Source organism: Syngnathus leptorhynchus, chromosome 8 (assembly GCF_054491065.1).
Source record: "Syngnathus leptorhynchus isolate UIUO chromosome 8, UIUO_Slep, whole genome shotgun sequence".
Taxonomy (NCBI): domain Eukaryota; kingdom Metazoa; phylum Chordata; class Actinopteri; order Syngnathiformes; family Syngnathidae; genus Syngnathus; species Syngnathus leptorhynchus.
Window position 1 is genome coordinate 11,621,955 of NC_141202.1, and position 16,730 is coordinate 11,638,684.

At 44.6% G+C, this 16,730-nt stretch overlaps 5 protein-coding genes across 19 annotated transcripts in view; 4 read left to right on the forward strand and 1 right to left on the reverse strand.

The window, feature by feature from the left end:
• Window positions 1-1,514, reverse strand: part of LOC147052482 (uncharacterized) — a 44,688-nt gene extending 43,174 nt beyond the window's left edge. For 10 of the 12 annotated variants that reach the window (XR_015066878.1, XR_015066881.1, XR_015066880.1 and 7 more), the window contains exon 1: window positions 1,174-1,514. Coding sequence is in view for 3 of the 12 variants with exons in the window: in XM_085918080.1 (XP_085774206.1) it covers window positions 1,174-1,275 (102 nt within the window). In the remaining 9 variants the exon portion in view is untranslated. Of the gene's footprint in view, window positions 1-1,104 lie in introns of all 12 variants that reach the window. The other 2 variants (XR_015066884.1, XR_015066883.1) reach the window with 2 other exon arrangements.
• On the forward strand, window positions 158-3,967 carry LOC147052491 (protein rapunzel-like). Its single transcript, XM_085918065.1, has 2 exons — window positions 158-210; window positions 2,097-3,967. The coding sequence occupies exon 2, from the start codon at window positions 2,143-2,145 to the stop codon at window positions 3,325-3,327; it is 1,185 nt and encodes a 394-aa protein (XP_085774191.1). The 5' UTR covers window positions 158-210; window positions 2,097-2,142; the 3' UTR covers window positions 3,328-3,967.
• Window positions 3,968-4,118: 151 nt separating this feature from the next.
• LOC147052492 (uncharacterized) lies at window positions 4,119-6,300 on the forward strand. The gene is made up of 2 exons (XM_085918068.1): window positions 4,119-4,458; window positions 5,108-6,300. Exon 2 carries the CDS (start codon window positions 5,127-5,129, stop codon window positions 6,297-6,299), a length of 1,173 nt encoding a protein of 390 aa, XP_085774194.1. The 5' UTR covers window positions 4,119-4,458; window positions 5,108-5,126; the 3' UTR covers window position 6,300.
• A 2,328-nt stretch (window positions 6,301-8,628) lies between these two features.
• Window positions 8,629-11,759, forward strand: LOC147052493 (membrane-spanning 4-domains subfamily A member 15-like). Of its 2 annotated transcripts, none has more exons than XM_085918070.1 (6): window positions 8,629-8,780; window positions 9,409-9,710; window positions 9,907-9,963; window positions 10,444-10,656; window positions 10,773-10,907; window positions 11,101-11,759. In XM_085918070.1, the coding sequence occupies exons 2-6, from the start codon at window positions 9,414-9,416 to the stop codon at window positions 11,158-11,160; spliced, it is 762 nt and encodes a 253-aa protein (XP_085774196.1). In that variant the 5' UTR covers window positions 8,629-8,780; window positions 9,409-9,413; the 3' UTR covers window positions 11,161-11,759. The 2 variants fall into 2 exon arrangements, with proteins under 2 accessions (XP_085774196.1, XP_085774197.1); XM_085918071.1 differs by having other exon boundaries at window positions 8,645-8,780; window positions 9,413-9,710.
• Window positions 11,760-12,001: 242 nt separating this feature from the next.
• LOC147052494 (uncharacterized) lies at window positions 12,002-16,592 on the forward strand. 3 transcript variants are annotated; one of them, XM_085918588.1, is made up of 11 exons: window positions 12,002-12,132; window positions 12,238-12,348; window positions 12,435-12,491; window positions 12,568-12,741; window positions 12,810-12,920; window positions 13,254-13,285; window positions 14,073-14,217; window positions 14,517-14,627; window positions 14,708-14,764; window positions 15,205-15,363; window positions 15,968-16,592. In XM_085918588.1, the coding sequence occupies exons 1-11, from the start codon at window positions 12,088-12,090 to the stop codon at window positions 16,148-16,150; spliced, it is 1,185 nt and encodes a 394-aa protein (XP_085774714.1). In that variant the 5' UTR covers window positions 12,002-12,087; the 3' UTR covers window positions 16,151-16,592. The 3 variants fall into 3 exon arrangements, with proteins under 3 accessions (XP_085774714.1, XP_085774716.1, XP_085774715.1); XM_085918590.1 differs by having other exon boundaries at window positions 15,315-15,363; window positions 15,968-16,114; XM_085918589.1 differs by lacking the exon at window positions 15,205-15,363.
• Window positions 16,593-16,730: the final 138 nt, after the last annotated feature.

The window sequence follows — 16,730 nt, forward strand, 5'->3', positions numbered from 1 at the left end:
GGAAGAATGGATCCATTGGGCTCCAATTTTGCGCGTTTGGGAAGATTTGTGGGCCCTTCAATTATGGTTTATTCCAATATTTTCACCCCTACACCCTGAACGTACATGGACGTGTCCATTTTGCAGGGATTCCTAGGAAGAAGAAGAAGTCAGTCCAGTTTGGGCCGTCGGCTAAGCGTTCCTAGGTGGAAGGAAGTCAGCCACTCAAAGGTAAGAAAGAAGCAGCCTCTCCATGGTTGCTGTTGGACAATATTGCTTGGGATCCCAAGTGGACAGAGTCTAGTCCGCGTTGATGTCGAGAACAATCAGTTTACGGAGTTAATTTGGCGTGTTTGCCGCATTTCTGGAACGGCGATTGTTCCCTAAGTCGCGGTAGTCATTTGAATTTGCTGAGGCTCAGTTGTGTGCGCTTCCTTGCCTTTAACCAACACGGAAATTTTGTTCTGACTGACCGCAAATGTGCCTCATAAATGCTCTCATAGAAGAAAAAAAAATCATTATACTAATCATACTAATCAAGTATTAAGAATGAACTTTAATGGTAAAATTGTAATGATTACCCCAACAATTAGCTTAGCCATTTGCTATACTAGTTGTACTAAGTTCATTTTGTTTCCTTTGTCAATCACTTTTTCTTGGGGGTTCTTTTATCACAAACAATTTATTTTAGGTTGCATTTCCTGACATGTTTTGGCATGTACTTCCGCCTTCCGTCACTTGTAGTTGTGACACGTCTTCATCAGCTGATGGATGAATGAAGGCGTGACTCACCTGTCATGTCAAAAGGCATTTGCTCTACTTTTTGTTTGAGAGCATTCAAGACGGCAGTCAGTCGAACTGGTGACAGGTGGCGTCACGAGGCTGCTCCTCACTTCCTTGTTCGGATTTGAGACAAAAGTCACCTTTAAAGACCGTGTCCCGTGTTCTGATTGCTATCGTGTCCATTTGTTCAATTACCTAACGAAATGTTTATGAATGGAAGTCTTCCATGCCCTAAATGTGTGATGAGAAGTGCCTATTAACTGAATGAATCAAATTTGAGTGCGTCACACTTCATTGAAATGGTATGAATCCTAATGTTGCCATATATAAAAAGAATCTTACTTGGAGCTTGAACCCATCATTTTTTGGCCCACTTCCAATGCATCCAAATCCTCTTCAATGCCTGCTCACCTCCTTGCTGTCATCTGTAATTCTGCTTCCCCGACTTAGGTCAAACAATATGAAATGGTGGCCGTTGAGCTGCATCACTGGATTGGACCACAACCTCATCATCTGTGTAAACAAAAAAAAACATCTAATTACTACCGCTATTAAATGCTAGTTCCAATGCCAAGGATCAAAAGAACTCTTCAAATGATGCCATTTCTAGAGCAAAACTGGCCATGGTGATTTCAGTCCACTGGTGGTGGTGCTGAAATCCCGAGTGGGTTTTGCTTCCCTCTAGTGGTCGTGTGTTTAACAACGCAAACACACCCCGCGGGCTTGTCATCGTGCCTTAGGAGCTGTCCGTGCCCTATTCTCTAAGATGTTACTGCTTCATGCACTGTGTGATTTTTATGGATAACCCGCCCTCAGAAAAAAAAATCCACCTTTTGTGTGTGTGTGTGAGTGCCAAACTTTGGATAAAAATGCTGCACAGCGCGTCATTTGGGGGCACACATGGCGAGGACGAGGTTGCTCAAGTGCGCTGCCGAAGGCTTTTCATTAGCCGGGCTTGGGTGTGCCTTTTTTCCGCTTTCTCCAGGGAGTCCAAACTTCGATCATCTCCCCGGTGTCTTTTCTCCTGCCGACACAATACGTGACGTGTCACCGCCGTAAAATCCCCCTGCTTGTTTCTTCCACTGTCAACATCTGTGCTTGCTCTGGCTGGCCGCCATTTTTAGACAAGTCCAACTAAATGAGCAATCCCAAAGCGTTGATGAGATTCGTGTGTGTATGCGTGTGTGTGTGTGTGGAGCGTCCGTCCACCGATCAATTGTGGAATTGAACAAGTCGGCATATGTTCAAGACACCCGGCGAGTTTTTGCGTTGTGCTCGGGAAAGTGTTCGAAAATGTCTTCTTTAAGTGTGTGTCCCTCCATGTGTTCTTTCAGGCTGTGGCGGAATCATTTTAACAAGCGGCTGTGAAATTGCGCAACCATGGACAGCGTGGCCAACTGGCTGGTGGACAACAAGGACAAGATTGAGAAAGGGGTGAACATCATGGGGCAAGCGTCAGAGGTCCTGGCCGCCACAGTGGGCCAGCTGCACCCCATCCTGGAGGCCGTTTTCGTGGCCTCGGCCGAGATCCTCAGCAACCCGGAGGGCAAGGAGGCCGTCTACTTGACCCAGAAGATCGAGCAGGTCAACCAGAAGCTGGTGGGCATCCAGAGCGACATCGACCAGATCGCCCTGGAGCTGCAGAGGGCGTCCATGAACAAGCAGAACCTTGACCACGAGGCGCACATACTGGGCCAGTACGAAAAGTTCCAGGAGTTCGTCAACGCCAAGCCCAGCATGAAGGAGAAGAAGAAGGAGAAGTTCATCAAGTATTATGAGAACACGAAGGCTGACTTGAACTTGGACGCCCTCTACAACGCCGTCACGGGGGAGAACACGGCCGGCGACCCCATGCTGGACACGGTGGTCGACACGGAGCAGAGGAGCCGGAGGGCGGTGGAGGACTTCTGCGCTCGGCTCAAGAAGCTCTTTGTGATGGGCCTCATCGCCGTCATGGGCTACGCCGCCCTCCGAGAAGGCGCGCTGGAAACGGGCCTGACCGCCAAGTGGCACGAGCGGATGGAGGATGTGGAGAAGCGCATGAAAGCGGCCGTGGACCACTGCACGGAGACCTTCGTGGACCAGGCCAAGCTGGACCTGGAGGAAGCACTCAAGGAGAAGGCCTCCTGCGCGGTCAGCGAGGACTTGACGCGTTCGCTGCTCTCGGCGCTGGTCAAGAAGTACGACTGGGTCAACTGGTCAGTGCGCGCCTTCAACAGGCGCGAGCGCATCTTCTTCTACAACTGGCTGGCGGGACGAAAGTGCCACGGCAGCGGTGGGGCCAACTGGTTCGAGCTGACCATGGACAACAAGGTCAGGGTGGTGGTGTCCTTCTGCGTGGACCCGCCGCCCATCGACAAGAATCGCATCTACGAGCAGATCGAACAGCAGCGGCTGAAGGGCAACATGATGGCCGTGGCCCTGACCCTCAACCGCTGCTTCCCTGACTGCCTGGTGCACGCTGTCAGCCACTACAAGGAGGTGGTGGAGTCCAACAACTTCAACGTGGAGTCCTACTACTATGCCAGGCACAAGCGGGCCTTCCTCTGCATCCACCCGCAGTAGAGCCGTGTTGATGTGATGGAATATCTGAACTGGCAGGGGGACATATGATGGAAAATGCACATTTTATTTGTCAACTCGGTATGGATTTCTTTTTTTGTTTTTGGGTAAAGGAAAATGTGCTTTCAGCGGTTTGCAAACATATTTTTTAAGGTCGTGTGAAACATATAATCATATCAATATAATATCTAGTATTGGAGTGCTTGTGTGGATTGGTGTGGGGTGAGGAACGTGCAGGCACACTGCATGAACTTGTTTTCTGCGAAGTGTTGTAAAACAGGCCCAGACAGGGAGGACGGGATGGTACGGGACGAAGGGAGTACCCGACGATAACACCTCAAGGTCGGTGAGGAACGAGAACAAAGAACAACACCACGTCCAGGTGGTCGGGCTTCGAGAGGAAAAACCCAACCCCCTGACCAGAGTGATGACACCTCGAGGGGGAGGAGATGACCATCGACCAATCATCGCACAATATTTTGCATGCTTTAGTATTCATATTGTTTTTCTTTAAAACTGGGCAACCCGGAAGAATGTGTCGTCTTTTGGTGGTCACAAAAACGCACGAGTTTTAGTGTGAGGGACCCGGGACCCAGGCCTGTATTAGTGCGCTTTGTGAGGAATAAACAATTGGTAAATTTGGTCTGATTGATCTACTGGTCTTCTCTTTGACAGAACGAACTCGCAAAATTGTTAGGTGCGCCAGTGTGTGGATTGGGACTTAGAAACTTGTGTTAAGTGTTGATCGCAATTTGGAGTCAGATCAATAGCTAAAATCCGTATCCTAACAATTTCTTGGTGACCCCGACGTAATTAAACTTCGATAAATGAAACTTTCACCTCATGAAGAATAAAAAAAATTAGGCAAGGTCCACATTTCTTTCCGCCTCAAGTTACAGCTGTTGTGAAAGCGCTGGTTGAATAAGAATGCGTCGGATATCTACGCGATCCATGAAGGGCCAACGCGTTTTGAGTTTACCAAGTGGGTGGAGAGCCGCTTGGGATGACGTCACTTAGGAGTACCTCCCAAATCGGGTGCGCCTGGATCACGTGATCAGAACACGAAAGCATACTGAAGTGGAACTTTATGACGTCTTCTGTCTTCTAAACTTTTTTCCTTTTTTTTTTGTTGAGGTGAGTAATACGAAATCACTAATTTAGTAAATATTATGCTCCTCAGATTCCTGTTGAGCTGGTTGAGCTCTTCAAACCGACTGTTTCGTTCTCTTGTTAATTGATTAATGAGTGCTGCGTTCCCGAAGCTTTGTGCAGTCTGAAAAAAATATGTTGGAGTGGCGTCTTTTGCGATTGTTAAGTGGTAAAAGTCAGCATATTAATAGTAGAACGACCACCACTTTTTGGTTCTTTTATCACAAACAAGGTATTTTAGGTTGCATTACCTGACATGTTTCTGCATGAACTTCCGCCTGACTTCATCAGGTGGAAGTTCATGCCGAAACATGTCAGGTAATGCAACCTAAAATACCTTGTGGGTATTAACCTAATGGGTTATTTTCCATTCCCTGGTTACCGTGGCAACCTGCACCTTTTGCTCCAGAGAGTTTGACCTCCTCTTTCTCGTTAATCTCATTTTCGCCCGCTTGCTTGTTTAGAGGGGACATTTTGATATCCTTTTAATGTATACTCAATAAAGCGGCCGAGGGAGAAGCCGCAACATTTTATTGAGAATCTCTGGGGCAAATGTTTAAAAAAAAAAAGTGCAATCAACAGGCCTTCAATGTGAGAAATGACTTCAGTCTTTGGATATTTTGCTCTCCGACAGAAGCACGGCGACAGCGGAGATGGCCGACCAGCTGCGGAAGTTTTTGGAGGAGAAGAAGGACATGGTGGAGTTGGTGATGGAGACCATAGAGCAGGGCGCCGAGGTCATGGCCAGTTTTGTGGGTGACTTCTTCCCGGTCTTCTCCATCGCCGCTCCCATCGTCAAGTTGTTTCTGGACAATGTGGAGAGCAAGGAGGCGGCTTTCATGAGGGACCAGTTCCAGAAAGTGCGTGACAGACTGGACGCCGCCTCCGACGAGATGCAGCGCATCCACGAGGAGATCAAGAAGAGCAGCATGGACGTCAGATACTTCTCGGTGGAGGAGAACATCAGAAACCAGTTCCGCAGATACATGGACATCCTCAACGCCGAGGCCAAGTTCCGGGAATACCAGAAGAATATTTTCCTGCAGCATTTTGACATGGTCGGCGGCGACAAGAACCTGAACATTCTCTACAACGCCGTGATGGGTGAGAAATTCTCGGGCGAGTTGGTGCTGGAGATCGTCCTCAACTACACGGAGAAAAGCCGCCGGGCCGTAGAGGATTTCTGTGTCCGGCTGAAGAAGCTCTTCTGCCTGGGACTCATTGCCCTGCTGGGCTACTCCGCCCTGAAGGGCTCCGACGAGGAAGACTCTTTCCTCAAGGAGTGGGACGAGAAGATGAAGAAGATGCAGGAGAAGATGAACGCTGTGATCGAGGACTGTGTGGTCAGTTTCCCCACGCAGGCCGAGGAGGACACCCGGCGGCTGGTCAGAGACAACCCAACGTGGAGCAACCAGCAGCTGGCCAAGGCCATCGTGGATAAGCTGAGGAGCAAGTACGACTGGGTTTGCTGGTCGGTGCGCGTCTTCAAGTCGCCCACGGGTCTCTTCGCCCCCAAGCGCTTCGACTGCCTGCTGGGGAGGAGTCTCTTTCAGGTGCGCGCCTCGGACGACAAACTCAACGTGGTAGTGTCCTACAGCTCCTCGCCCGAGCCAGTGGACGCCGCCCGCATACGGGAGCTGATCCAGAGCCAGAAGAAGGCGGGCGTGGTCGCCATGGCCGAGATGCTATTGCAGGAGATGCTCGGCGAATGCGTTGTCCATGCCGTCAAGTTCAGCAAGGACTTGGCTTACGCCTGGAGCTTCGGCGACGAGCTGCACTACTGGGAGCAACACCAAAACGTGTGCGTGTGCCTTCACTCGACCTAACGGCTGACGTCAACGCTTGCCGCGCTCAGACGCACCATTGGTTCAGTCAGGTCACAATTTCTAGCTGTGCACATACCTGAGCATGCAGCGCCTTCCGGTGGTAACACTCCCTCCACTGTCAATACATTTACTATTAAAATAATTAAGTAGGCTACAAATACAAAGCAACGCTAAACGTCGCCCCTGGATAGCCAGCGGACTTTGTTGTGCAGCAGGAGATCGGCATATTCACTGTCAACTTCATGGAGCAATTCACGGAACTGGTGGTGTTTTAATGCTTTTGCGATTATTTTGTTCACAATATTGATGACAAGGTTCATTACCTCCATACACTGGGAATGTTTACACACACATTGCCTCTTGGTGCAATATGCAATGGAATGTAAGCAAATTTCGATCCAATGCTTTCTGCAGTAAAGTCACAAACCCCTTTTGTGACACTCTCATACTCGGTGCGCCGTCTGCAGCTCCTGAAATCAGGTAGCCAGTGTGTATCTCTGTCATTTAAACACTGCAGCACAGCCTCGCAGATGTCCTCCCCACCGTGTTTGACCTTTTAGTGGTATAAATTTCTTCTTGCGGCCCATTAGAGTTAAAGGGAAATGTGCTTTTAGCAGTTTGCAAACATATTTTTTAAGGTTGTGTGAAACATATAATCATATCAATATAATATCTAGTATTGGAGTGTTTGTGTGGATTGATGGGGGGTGAGGAATGTGCAGGCACACTGCATGAACTTGTTTTCTGCCAAGTGTTGTAAAACAGGCCCAGACAGGGAGTACGGGACGAAGGGAGTACCGGACGATAACACCTCAAGGTCGGTGAGGAACGAGAACAAAGAACAACACCACGTCCAGGTTTTTCTTCGAGAGGAAAAACCCAACCCCCTGACCAGAGTGATGACACCTCGACGAGGAGGAGATGGCCATCGACCAATCATCGCACAATATTTTGCATGCTTTAATATTCATATTGTGTTTCTTTAAAACTGGGCAACCCGGAAAAATGTGTCGTCTTTTGGTGGTCACAAAAACGCACGAGTTTTAGTGTGAGGGACCCGGGACCCAGGCCTGTATTAGTGCGCTTTGTTAGGAATAAACAATTGGTAAATTTGGTCTGATTGATCTACTGGTCTTCTCTTTGACAGAACGAACTCGCAAAATTGTTAGGTGCGCCAGTGTCTGGATTGGGACATAGAAACTTGTGTTAAGTGTTGATCGCAATTTGGAGTCAGATCAATAGCTAAAAATCCGTATCCTAACAGAGTTTACGTATCTGTTGGAAATCGGTCACGTCATACGACTCATCACAGGCAATTGAGAAAGCCGGAGCTGAATTGATGTGCTTGATTTGCTGATCGGTGATATTGTTTGCCATTCAAATTACCATTTCCTTCACTGTTTTTGCGGAGAGGCATGTCTTTAATTTTCTGAATTATCTCGCTTTTGTTTTTGAAGTCCGAAAATAGGCACTCTGATATTTTAACGAATGAATCCTTCATGTGCTCGCTATCGGTGAATGGTTTTGCGCGCTTTATTATCTCCCGGGCCGCAACAAAACTTGCAGCAGTCGTAGAGTTTGGAGATGCAATCCACTTCTTGAAACTGTTATTTTCGTTCCTCAAATTTTTCCACCAGCACTGCAATTGCAATTTTCCTCTCAGTTCCAACCGGGTGATCGGCAGCAAATTTCGCATTCTATAGCTGAAAAAGTCGCTTCAAATTGCTCTTCTTGTTATATTTGACAACGTGTCATTGCAAATCAAACATTCAGGGTATCCTTCAGCATTGGCAATGAAAGCAAATAGTTCAGTCCATTTTTCTTAAAGCCTCTGTTCTCATCAGCAATCTTTCTCTTTTTGCCTTTTGAATCTATGACCCGTCACTCACACACCTGTTTGTTTACAACTCTCCTGTGCTGTGTCGCTTGCCGTGACGCAATTTTGCGTCATTCTGAAATTCGGTATTTTTAAAATAGTTACAACTACATACATTTTCTACAGCATAAGAATGTTTGTGTCATGACTACCATAAAAAAAAAAAAAAAATTTCCATTTTCACGCATTTTTGCAAGAGCTCCAGGGAGCCGCTTGGGGCGTGCTAAAGAGACGCATGCTGCTCTGGAGCCGCGCGTTGCCGACCTCTGCACTAAGTACGTAATTAAAAAAGAAAAATTTAGATTTTCTATTTTCATATTTTTTCAAAGAGAAAACTGAAATCTTCTTATATTGTAATGTTACTTCAAAACTGTATTTTTAAAACTATTATTGTTATTACTCTTATTATTATTGTGTTTTGAAACTAATAAGACAATTTTTTTCCTGTTTTGGTTGTAAATGTTGGAAGTGTGCCCTAAGGGTTAACGCAGTTGCAGCTTTTTATTGCGCTTTCCCGGAACAAGTGGAAATGCCCCTGCGTCCTCAGACGTCATTCACCATTTGATCGGAGACTCTATTCCGACGTCTGAATCTACGAAAAAGAAGTAAGTGACAACCTTTTTGTTTAATTAATAGCAAAGGTGAAGCGATTGTCCTTGTCGAGGTGTCGTATTTTCACAACCTTTAGGGGAAGTAAATCTATGTCGCAGTTTATTTTGCCCGCTCACGCTCGTGGTGGGATCGTATATTAACGGTTCAGAGTGTTGCATGGAGCGTGTTGGTGCGTTACTGCGTTACGTCATCACATGTGCCATATTGGATGAAGCAGTTCCGGTCTGTAAAAGGAACAGATTAGAAAATAATGCTTTTTTTCCCCCTCCAACCCTGTCCTTTCATTCATCCATTTATGATAATAGAGTAATGAAAATTTTCTAATTATTTGGAATTGCAACATTTTACCAGGAAATATTGTTATTTCTGCATTGTCATTTTCAAAAGGAGTGTTATTTCACTTCTGCTCAGCCATTGATTATTGCCAAAATAATCCATAGATGAACTGATGAACTGAAAAATTGTTAGTTGCAGCCCAAGAACTCTCCACCAGACAAACTTAACAGCTGCATGGAAACTGCCTCCGTTTGTTTCAATTCAAGCTTTAGCTGTTGCGGCCAACGTCATCCTGACGTCATCGTGGCAGGTCTTTCTTCCATTAACACGTTGTCGTTTTTCAAGACAGAATGGCGATAAGTATGAGCAAAGTAGACGGAGTCACAATTCTGACAATGGCCACCGACCCCACAAGTAGCTGTCCCCCCCTGTGCCAAATCATCGGGGGCCTGTGCTACAGCCCCGCGTGCTGTTCGGTGTCTCGACGCCTGGGAGGATTCATGGGGACCTCTCAGTCCGTATTGGGGGTGCTGCACATCATGACGGGCTTGCTCAACATTGGCCTGGGGGCCATCCTCATGTGCAGCGGACCTGGCTCCTCGTGGCAAATGGACTCATCTGGCTACCCATACTGGTTGGGAGCGCTGGTAAGAAAAAATGAACCGTTCGTTCATAAATATTGCACAATATTAGGGCCTAACTAGATTGTATTTTGGGGGAGGGGTCGCAGAAAAAAAAACATGATTACTGAGAAGCTTGGTCATTCGGGAGGAGCTCAGATCAGAGTCGCCGCTCCTCCGCATTGAATTTTAATTGATCTCGTTGTTTTGTCGTCTGCTGCAGTTCATCCTCTTCGGCATCGTCTGCATTTTATCGGAGAGGTTCCCCAGTCCATGTCTGGTGAGTGGCGTTTCTCCGCTCATGCAAAGGCTCGGCACGTTTTATCCGGAAAATGTACAAATATTGTTGATGGAGCCCTGATGATTTTGCTGCAACATAAAAGCAGCAACAGTAGACACATACAAAGCAGACAAGTTATTCTCACACCAAATATAAATTTAAATTCATTGTTCCGGAAAAAACATTTTGTTTTAGATGAGAAAATGAACAATTTGTAAAAATGAGAAACGTCGCAGTTCCTTTTTGGGGAAAAAAGATAATAATTCTACAAGCATCAATTGGTTATTGTTTCTATAATAAAAGTCACTTTAAAATAAAAAAAATGTTTTTCTTATTGAAATTAACTCACAATATTATGGGAAAAGTAATACATTTTTTCTTCAAGGTCAGCTATAATATTCTACGTATTTTATCATTGTTTTGTGAATAATTTATCTCCTTTTTTGAAGAATAACTCATTTGTACCTTTTTATGTCTTAGGTGATAGTCAACGTGATTCTGAACTTGTCAGGAATTGGCTTCGCCATCGCCGGCATCGTTCTTTACGCCATTAACATGTCCGACATATTCCTCTGGTACATTTGCCGTGGTGACAGTTATTATAATGACTGGTCCCGAACCACCACCAAAAGCCCGAGTGGCACCGAGCAGATATACTTGCAGCGCTGCCTGCACGCCAAGGATCTTCTACTCGTGAGTGCACGCTCATTTTCTTTTTTAGCCATTGTGGTGTTTTTTTTCCTTGGAAGTCATCTTTGTTGGTTTAAAAAAAAAAAAAAATTGCTATTCTTTTTTTTGCGGTCGTGCAGATGCTTCTGAGAGCCATCAACGGCATGGCCATTGTACTGTGCGCCCTGGAACTCTGCCTGGTTATCAGCTCCTCCGTGTTGGCCATCAAATCTCTTTGTCGCCATGGCAACGACAAGCACCACCATGACCCGCAGGTGACCGCCCCCTGTTGGTGGGCTCGCAAAACTATGTCCGAAAATTGATGGCGCAGAACAAACAGAAAAATTGTTCTGGAAAATAAAATTAGTGAATGGTTTGTTTTTTTCTATAAAAAGCTACGGATGTACATATGTGTGTGTTTGCAAAATAGAAAGTTAAGATACCTTTTGTCGGTCTTTGGCTTTTTAGAGCCGTGACGACCCAGAAGGTGGATACAAGCAAATTCCAGAGGAGGAAGTCGTGGCCTAACGTGCACCGTGGTCGTCATCTCTATGTACTCTTACGTCTGCAATTTTTTTTTTTATAGATATCAGAAAAGCACTTCTTCATTCTTTTTGCACTTTGTTTAAGATTTAAGTTGACAAGTATGGCAAGTTCTCTCCCATGTGTCGATTGGGCACACTTGACCATCGATGCATTTTGAATATGATGTATTTTTGGCTGCTTGCATCTTATTTTCTCTTTTTTTACATTAAAACTTGTTGACAAATAAATCTATAAAGACATTTGGGAAGTCTTTTTCCCGTTTTTTATCAATACAGTGGAAACATTTACCTTTTCACCATTTCCCCCCAAGTACATTTTGGGGGTAAGTGCTAACGCTGATTTTATTTCCCACGAAAATATGATATATCTCTGATTATTAAAAAAAAAAGAGAAGTTAAATAAATCTGTGAAGTAACGTGTGTCAAATATTCACTTCTCTTTTTTGCTTTTCAATGACCAACAAATAGTGGAAAACGAAGACAAAAATTTCACTCTCAGCTGGTCAGTCCTCTGCGTGACTGTGTGGATTATTTGGACATTTTTGTGCTCTTGAATGTGTTGGAGAAAGAAATAAAAGCACATCCCTGTTCAAATGGCAGTCTTTTAAAATACACCAAATTGTTTTCATTTTCTCCAAGTGGTTGCACAGTTGAGCACACCCTTTTATAGCTGATTTCTTAACACGAACGCAGGCAGGAACATGAGTAAATAAAGGAAGAATTGGGGGATTTTGCTCAGCATTTTTCCAGCTGATAGCAGTGTTAGTTTTTGCCAGGTGCATGGGTGCTTTCATGCATGAAAAAGGCAAAGCCGTCTACTCAGCCTGCACTCCCGTTCCCTCATTTTTTGGGGGGGGGGGTTTGGGCTGCTAGGCCCGGAAAACGCTTTGGCTCGGCAGTGGCGACAGACATGTCACCGCCCGACGCAGACGCGCGCCTCATCTCTGCCTTTGGGGTGAGAAAGCCGACCGCGCTTCTTTGCCTTTCTGTCACTCTTTAATAAAATCACATTCAAAGTTGTAATGTTAGCCAATAACGTCTCTATCTTGTTTTATCCCAGACAATTCAGATCCTGGTGGGTGCGCTCAACATTGGCCTCGGGCCCGGGCGGACCAGCAGCGGACCCGCAGATTTGAGCGCTTTGGGCGCTGCCTACTGGCTGGGGGCTGTGGTGCGTCACCATGACAACGTGTGGGCATCTTTCCCCTCTATAGGAATGTTTCGTCCACTAATTGAAAATATGTTGTCTGTCGTCAGTTCGTGGTGACGGGAATCATGTCGCTTTTGTCTGGACGTTTGCCGCCTCCTGGCCTGGTGAGTCCTCAATTTTAACATTTTATTCTACTTTGCACTTTTTTTCTTTTATGAATTGAATTTCGTTCTCTTGCAGAAGTGCTTTGCGGCTTTGCTGAACCTGGCCTGCGCTATTTTTGCTCTGGCCGCCTTGGTTCTGTACGCCGCCGATGCGGAAAACGCTTCCGTCCTGTGGTTGTGCCAACCGAGATTTGCGGGACGACAACGGCGGCTGTACGCCGATTGCGCAACGGTGGCTCTCTTGGCGCAGGTGAGCCTCCGCCAAGGAAATTGCGGGGGTACTTTTGGTCATGATGAGGAATCTTGTTGGTCCGTCAGAGACTGCTGACATCTGCGGACGCCACTTTGACAGCGCTGGCCGTCGTTCAGCTCTTCGTCAACCTCAAGTGTGCCGCCGAGGTCCTCAAGGGTCCGGTCGTCGGGCGAGAGGTACTCGTTGCCACCCACCGGCCTACTAATGACTTTCGAGAAAGAACCTGTTAGCTTAATGCTAACGCTAAATAGGATTCTTGTTGCAGCGCTTGAACCCTTACAGCAATAAACCAAACACAATTTGTTCAACAACCACATGGAGAGAGATTAGGCAGCAGGATATTTTCTTTATCCTCTGTGTAGAACCACCGTACTAATAGCATCATTTGGAGCCAGCCAACATGAAAGCCAGCTAGCTTTTATTGTGAAGTCAAAGAATAGACAGGAAATGGGTTTTGGCCTGCTCTTTATTGACATTTGATGTTTGTCCTTATCCACTTGCTCTCTCAGATGACATCTGGCCGACAGCGAAGAAACAGCAGGTAAGAGTTCTCATTTGATGCTCACAAAACCTTCATGACTAAATCGTTTGCAAAGGAAAAATTGAGTATAAAAGTATAGTAAGAAAGTAGAGAACTTTTGCCAAAATGGGCATTTTGTACAACCTTTTCCTTGAAATTATGTTTTTACTTGGAAAATATGTAGGTAATACGACTGTACTACTCCTACTACTCATCATCATCATTGTAAAATATATACTTTTCTTCTAAATATATATTTTTTTTCTCCTCCAAAAAGGTTGGCTTAGAGCACATGTGTGTCAAACTCAAGGCCCGGGGGCCAGATACGGCCCGCCACATCATTTTATGTGGCCCGCCAAGACAAATTGTGCATCAAAGTCATGTGTCATTACTAGAATTACTAATTGTCTTCACTTGTTTTTTTATATTTGACCAGTTTCTACTAGTCTGATTTGAAAATGAGTTATTTGTCAGTTTGTTTTGCAGCTCATACTGTATATAATATGAGGTGCTCATACATTTATTTGGGTTGATAGTCATAATGGCCATCCAAAAAAAACTATGACTACAATGCGGCCCGCGAAAAAAATGAGTTTGACACCCCTAGCTTAGAGGAAGCAACAAAACTCTGAAGTCCTGCATACTTGTGGTACATTTGTATCAACATTGCCGAGTGCACCTGAGACAAAGAAAAATGTTATCTTGAGTAATGCAAACAGACAAAAGCTGCCGCTGACTCTTGATTGACGTCGTCAAATTCCAAATTGTGTTCTTCCTGATTGATTGCTGCCGTCCGTCATCCCACCAGGATGTCTGTGACAGCGATGGGAGACAAAAATGTTGCCGTGGTGACGGTGGCTTCCAATCAAACAAGCGCACTTGGCTCCATCCAAAGTTGCGGCTGCTGCAGGCCTTGCAGGGTGTTGAAGGGCGAGGCCAAAGCTGTCCTCGGGGTAACTACAAGGGCCTTTCACCTTATGTGCACGGCTCTTTTCATTATACGATGATTACAATTAAACAAGGGCAGTGTACGGCTTTAAATGATTAGTGTTGTGTCTTATTCCTATTACAGTACAGCTTTAATCTTGTATTATAATTTTCCAAACCATAAATGGTCTTTAATCTTAAAAAAAAAAAAGAAACGGCACTTTAATCTTGTGTCTTGCTGAATCATATTTCAGCAAAAATATTGTGCTAGACTAGGCTTGGGTAGGCTACATGCTATTTGGCTTGTTGCTAACGTATGTTGCAGACCATTCAAATCCTGGTGGGCGTGATCAACATGGGCTTGGGGGCGGGCAGGACACGGATACGCCCCGGTGACTTGGCCAGTCTGGGAGCAGCTTACTGGATCGGAGCCGTGGTAACAATGACTTTGGAATCCGGCAAACGTGCTGCTTTGAAATAACGCCTCACTTTGCGTCTTGTCTCTCCTCTTTGTAGTTTGTCACCACGGGAGTCTTGTCGCTTTTGTCAGGCCAGTGCCCATCCTGCTGCTTTGTGAGTATAGCCCAAATGGGCTCCCTGTGGTGGTAGGCAAATGACTGTTTAGTACTGTTTAGTTGTATTTAACTTGGAAGTTCAAAACACTAATCTTAAAGAATGGTTTGTTTTGAAATTTCACAGGTACAATTTGTATTACCCTTTATGTGCCTCTCATTTTAATAGTAAATTCTTTCGTCATTAGTTTTGATAAGTTTAGGTGTTTCACCACGGGAAACATTTTAACATGTAAAACCAAGGCGGCCTAAAATGAGCAAAATTACTTTTTTTTGTCTTTTTCAAATATACAGTTAAACTTTTTCCCCTCCCCAAATTCGAAATGATTTTGTGTCAATTTTAAGAATCCAATTTGTGCAAAAAGAAATTATTACACAGAACATGTGACAGAAGGTTTGGGTTAATGCCTATGAAAATGAAAACCCTGCTTTCTTTGTCAGGCTAGTTTGACAGTGACCATGAACGTGTTGTGTGCCGTCCTGTCTGTGGTGGCCGTGGTTTTGTACGCATTGGACCTGGCGCCTCTGTCTGTGGGTTTATTTTGTGGCAGTGGGTCCTGGTACGACGGTGGATGTGAAGAGGTGGCCTTGTACGCCATAGTAGGTCAACTTTGGCTTCCCTACGCCCTTCAGATAACAAGAATGGAGCAACACATGCACACAGACAACTTGATATTCCTCTGTAAAGAATGACAAGTTTGCTGTTGCAATACGCACGCAGTCAGGCAAGACTGAAAATATGACTTGAATCGTTTTCTATGGCTGGCTTGCGTCGTAATATTAATATATTTTATATATTTTTCAAATTAAATGTGACTGTCATATGCAAATAAAGGAGTATTTTTACTCACCCACCAACTATTATACTTAAAAAAGATTGAATTTTAATCCCGTAAAATCACAACAATAGAATATAAAATAGCATCATATCACAGAAACAAGAAAGAATAAATTTGAAATTGTGTTTTTCACTGTATGTGTTTTTACAAAATACTCCAAATTTGGTTTTTCACTAATCTCTATTATCGTTCATAATTAATTTGTTTGTTTGTTTGTTTGTTTGTTTGTTTGTTTGTTTGACTTTACAAATTACTCCATCCATCCATTTTCTGTACCGCTGACACATTTAATCTTCTCTGTTTCATAATGTGATGTTTATGGTTGAGAAAACATGCCATGCTGACATTCATTTTGAATCACTCAGAGGTTGACTCGAGGACTGGACATCACGCTGCTGATTTTGGCTGTTCTGGTGCTCTGCGTCAGCATCAGCATGAGCGTGCTCGCAGTTGCTGCCGAGCCGCCGCCACCACGGAAACGGGTCGTCAAACAATACGCCAGAAAGTACATACAATTGACAACTCGCCAAATTGCTTTGGCTCGTTAGGTTATGTCAAAGAAAAAAAATCTGTCAAATTAAATGTATTTTCAAACTAAGAGTGCATGTTATAATGGTATTATGTTGGATTCTCAAGATGAAAAGGCAACAAAATTTCAACTTTTGAGAATGAAATGTATTTTAGGGACGTGAATAATTTGCTTTGTCGATTGGATTGAAAACACAATTTGTCATTCGGACTGTCTTTGTTTTGCAGGGAAAGAAAACCTGAAAGAATTTGAAATAAGTCCAATTGGACTCTTAAGATTCTTGTTCTACAAAAAGTGGTTGTATTTTCAAAAATAAAAGTCCGAATATGTGTACAGGACGTTTAGGCAGATATAAAGGAAAAATATTTTGTCAGCACCATAACTTCATGAAAAGCAGCATTCTGGATCCATACTGACATCATGTTAGGAATTGAACACAACTGCCTAATAAATGCCTTTTGCGAATGAAACCAGACCTTTGGATTCTTACGCACCTCCCACCGTTCAAAAGAAAAAAAATCTGAACAGAATAACAACGCGTCCTTTAATTTACGTTGAAAGTTGTTCTAAATTCATTTTGTTTCCCTTGTCAATCACTT